Here is a 5,000-nt window from a genome sequence, read left to right on the forward strand (position 1 = left end):
TTATGTAAATATATCGGAGAGAAGAGAAATTCGTTCACTATAATAATCACTATATAAAAAATCACTATATATAAAATCACTATAATAAAAAAAAAAAAGAGAAGAGAAGTGCGTGAAATTCGCTCTTTTGGGAGATTTCATATTTTATTTTTCTTTCTCTCTTTTTGTAATGTCGTGTTTTGGGTAATCATATTTAAGAAACTAATTAAGACATCTCTTAGGTTTCAAAATATCTATTATATATAATGTGTATTTCATGAAACTGAGACTTTTACTAATGTTTTCATAATGCTAATTATCTTATGCTTTTTTATCTCTGCACTGCTTTGCCTCCTAATTGTTTAAAGTGTTCTATAAATAATAATATAAACTTCTCAGATACTTCTGAACACCACCTTTTCCTTCCCTTCATCCCAAACGTACCAACATGATTGAAGACAAGGCATTAAAAAATTATTCATATAATTAATCAATTCTTTATGCCTCCCAATGTTCCCAAAATTGTAAACTAAGACTAGCATCATATCAAAGTAAGAACGTTCGTACCTCTATTTTCTGTACACATTTCTTCAAGATTATCTGTTTCAAATGTGATTTGTTTGGAATCTTAAGCTATTGGACTGTCTCTTTAAATTTCGATCAATTCTTGTGATGTTCCTGGTCTGCGATATAGTGATGGTTCTCTGCCCACTGTGAAGATCCTGGTCTCGTATTTCTGGGCGTGTGGGAATAGGTTTTGCAAATCTAAAGGGTGGGAGCTTAGGTATGTTGCTGAACAATCTGTGGTATTTTGAAACATTTCTGTGCAATGTTCTCTTCACACATAACTGTTGCATGTTGTGTAGGGTAGCGTTTGGAGCAAGCCATGCACTCATACCTGTAAATAAGCAACAAAATCATCCAGAAGATATCTATTCAACATTCACCCTCCATGCCCCTAGGTATATGATATAGAAGACAGTATTAAATATATTACTTAAAGATTTGCAGTCCGATATAAAATTTATTTGGATAAATAAACCTTGCAATTTGCATCCAGACACTGTATTGTTAAAAGATTTTTCTGACAACTGATATTCATTTATCATAGATTGGAGAAAAGGTGATTGTCATAGAGAGTTATAGTCAATCACTCCAGATGCAGTTTGATCTTCATATGATAATTACGAAGCACAAGTAGGCTTACTTATAAGGGAAACATGATTATTTATGAAATATTCTATTTTTTCATGATAACGATCTTATATTTATAGGGGTAAAATGGGCAACGAAACTGCTCTAACAACTATAAACCCAATCTTTATTTTAATGACACTCAAGTACAAAAACGACATTCACCAATTAATATCCATCGCGAAGTTTCCTCAGACGGCTCTTTGCTGCGCTGAATCGTGTTGGAGGGAAACATGTTTTCTTCAGGATGCTGTTCAGGAGGTTCATAGAAAAGTATAGTTGTTAATTTTGTTATAAAGTAGTTGAGAAAAATTCAGTACATAATTTTTCTTTAAAACACTGGCTCATATTTGATTTAAAACGTCAACTTGTGTGACCCTGACCATGTGTGGAAATCAGGTTGAACAGATTGCAAAGGGAACGACGAAGGGAAGGGCAAGAAAACACACGAATATGCCGAAGGCCTTTTCACTATTGCTTCGTCAGGGCCCTGACGAAGCAATAGTGAAAAGGCCTTCGGCATATTCGTGTGTTTTCTTGCCCCGGGACCCTGACCATGTAATTTTTGTTTCACTAACCTGGAAACATGAATTCCATGCCCGCAGCCTCTGAACTTCAAAGATTCCTCTTAGGATGATTATATTGTTTTTTATATTCATTACCATAAGTTATTTCCTTTATCAGAATATTTGATCATTTGTGTAAATATATACAATTTCATTTTCATAATAAATACTACGTATGAAAATTCTAAGACGATCGATGTTATTGCCGAAAATAACTCTGAATGGCAACTCAAGCGATGGCACCCGTGAAGTTCATGACGGACACGTGACGTAACAGTACATGATTGGTGGGATTAACGTGTCCCTTCTGCGCATGTGCAGGATTAAAAAATGAGCTTAATATTAAAGCCTGGTCTTTACTAGATTAATACTGGATTAACTTTTATGGCACGTACAGAAGACGCCCTAAAGCCTGGTCTAGAGCAAGGTCTATTTAAGTACTTGTATAGACCTTGCTCTAGAGGTGCATTAAAAGTTGATTAAGGACGCTTCCAATGCGCGTGCGCACTAGAGATCTGGATTAAACTTTAATAATGGATTAACTTTTATGGCACGTACAGAGGACGGCCCTTAAAGCCTGGTCTAGAGGTGCATTAAAAGTTGACCCTGGAAGCTGCCAACGCGTATGGCACGTACAGAAGACGCCCGAATATAAACACCAATACAGTATGTGATTTGATAATATAGCATACAACCATAATAATACAAGGGAGTTCGTGGTTCATTTCACAAGTCAACACGAATTCAAAATATGCACGGATATAGTTGACATTTTCTTCCAGGACATGGGGCTCCGGACGCTGGTGGCCGTGTCCGCATCCCTGCTGGTCCTGGCTTGGGTTGCCTCGGCCGACCCGCGCTACGCCAGGCCGGGGGGTGAGTCTTAATGCTATTGGTGTTGTGTATGGGATTCGCCGCCGAAGCACTTTTGGGAATGTTGGTAATTAGGAATCGATGTTTGTTGTGTTGAAGAGGAAGAATGTCATGGCTGGGTATATTTACAACGATTTTTCACAAACACACAAATGTAATCTGGACATAATCAGTTAAATGCAAAGGAACGGGACTCTTACGCGTCTCGTATACATCAGCAACACAAATAGTTCCACGACTGGTTGAGAAATCACTATAATAAGTGGCAATGATATACCAACCCATCTATCAATCAATATATCCATTCATCCTCCATCTATACACACTCCCCCCCTCCCCCACCCCCCCTCCTGCCCTAGACCACGAGCCCCTGCAGCAGCGGTGGCAGCGGCCCGACCGCCTGGCGCGCCGCGTGTGCTACTACGAGTCGTGGGCCGTCTACAGGCCGGGCGACGGCGTCTACGAGGTCGAGGACATCCCCGCCGACCTCTGCACCGACCTCATCTACTCCTTCTGCGGCCTCTCCAACGTCACGTGGGAGGTCATGGTGCTTGACCCGGAGGTGAGACCATGAGTAGAGGTCAAGATAGCAATATTTAGTGATATAACGATAATCAAGACAATACAATTACTATTGTTACCACATCTGCAACATCATTTCAACACCAATTAAATACCTGCAATAAGGAAACAAAACAGAAAAAAAACAACCGACTCCTAACAAAGACAAAACCACAAAGTAAAAAAAAAAAAAGGAGGAATCCAAACAAACACAAAACTACAAACAACACAACACTTCTCCCGACCCTAGGTGGACATCGACCAGGGTGCCTACCAGCGGTTCGTGGCCCTGAAGGACAAGTTCCCCGACATGAAGACCCACATCGCCGTCGGGGGCTGGGCCGAGGGGGGTAAGAAGTACTCGCAGATGGTCAGCATGAAGGAACGGAGGGACACCTTCATCAACAGCGTCGTCAGTAAGTTGGAGATGGGTTTGAATGTTGGTATTTTTTATTGAAGTTTATTGGGCAAAGAAGTTGGTAGTTTTCTTTCCATTTCGGTGTTTATGAATCATGATTGCGGGCATGAAGTTGAAAGCATTGAAAGAGACGAAGAGAAAGAGAGAGAGAGAGAGAGAGAGAGAGAGAGAGAGAGAGAGAGAGAGAGAGAGAGAGAGAGAGGGAGAAAGAGAGAGAGAGAGAGAGAGAGAGAGATGCCTGACGTCTTAAAGTACTTATTCCCATATCAATTTAGACGTGAAAGGAAAATATTTCCATCATAACGCGTAGAATAGCAAGAGACTCTTCTCAAATATTATTTCCATTAAAAATGTCAGCAATTCCCAACAAATATTCAGATAAAAATGTCAAAGCGAAGTAAATTTTCCTTCCGGCAAGCAAACTTTCTCCCAAGTATTTCCACCGACTCATAATTCCTTATTTATCTTCTTCCAAATCTCTTCCAGAACTCTTAACCGACTACGGCTTCGACGGCTTCGACCTGGACTGGGAGTACCCCGGGGCCACCGACCGCGGAGGCACCTTCGCCGACAAGGACAACTTCTTGTACCTGGTGAGCAGTTGTTCAGTTTCTTCAAGTAAATAAATAAATAAATAAAGTAAATAGTAAATTCAAGTAAATAGTAAATTCCTTCAAGGGAATTTAGCATAACATGTTTTATTTACTTGTAGTATCGTAGACCTTCTTGTATCTGGTGTATTGGAAGTTGGTTTGAGGTTCCTTTATTTATTTATACTTCCGTAGACCTTCTTGTACCTGGTGAGCAGTTGTTCAGTTTCTTCAAGGGAATTTGGCATAAGATGTTTTATTTACTTGTAGTATCGTAGATCTCCTTGTACTTGGTGTATTGAAAGTTGGTATATGATTTCTTTATTTATTTATACTTCCGTAGACCTTATACCTGGTATATTGAAAGCTGGTATATAATTTCTTTATTTATTTATACTTCCGTAGACCTTCTTGTACCTGGTATATTGGAAGTTGGTACAAGATCCTTTTATCTATTTATACTTTTGTTGACTTTGTACCTGAGGAACGAATCCTACAATATCTGCAAGGGAATTTATTGTAAGAACTTTATCAGAACTTAGTTTCCTTGTACGGCAATGTTTTTTTTATTGTATTTATAGGTCCAGGAACTGCGGGAAGCCTTCGACACAGTAGGGAAGGGATGGGAGCTGACGTGCGCTGTCCCCGTGGCCAAGTTCAGGCTCCAGGAGGGCTACCACGTGCCGGAGCTCTGCAGGTAAACAAAACAAACAAGTACACGGGAGACGTATTAAATCTACATTACTGTCTCTGAAATCTAAAAAAAAAAGGGGCAGATGAGGAATAATTTTGTCTAAAAGAAGCAGAATGAGAGATGAT

General features: G+C 39.6%; 1 protein-coding gene across 1 annotated transcript in view; it reads left to right on the forward strand.

Annotated features, from left to right (window-relative positions):
- LOC113805547 (endochitinase-like) overlaps window positions 1–5,000 on the forward strand; it is a 189,108-nt gene that overhangs the window by 331 nt on the left and 183,777 nt on the right. Inside the window, exons 2-6 of the mRNA XM_070123154.1 lie at window positions 2,522–2,615; window positions 2,972–3,174; window positions 3,424–3,589; window positions 4,078–4,184; window positions 4,763–4,878. Coding sequence (XP_069979255.1) covers window positions 2,525–2,615; window positions 2,972–3,174; window positions 3,424–3,589; window positions 4,078–4,184; window positions 4,763–4,878 — 683 coding nt within the window. The 5' untranslated portion in view covers window positions 2,522–2,524. The remainder of the gene's footprint in view (window positions 1–2,521; window positions 2,616–2,971; window positions 3,175–3,423; window positions 3,590–4,077; window positions 4,185–4,762; window positions 4,879–5,000) is intronic.

The sequence above is a fragment of the Penaeus vannamei genome, chromosome 6, assembly GCF_042767895.1.
Source record: "Penaeus vannamei isolate JL-2024 chromosome 6, ASM4276789v1, whole genome shotgun sequence".
NCBI classification, from domain to species: Eukaryota; Metazoa; Arthropoda; class Malacostraca; order Decapoda; family Penaeidae; genus Penaeus; species Penaeus vannamei.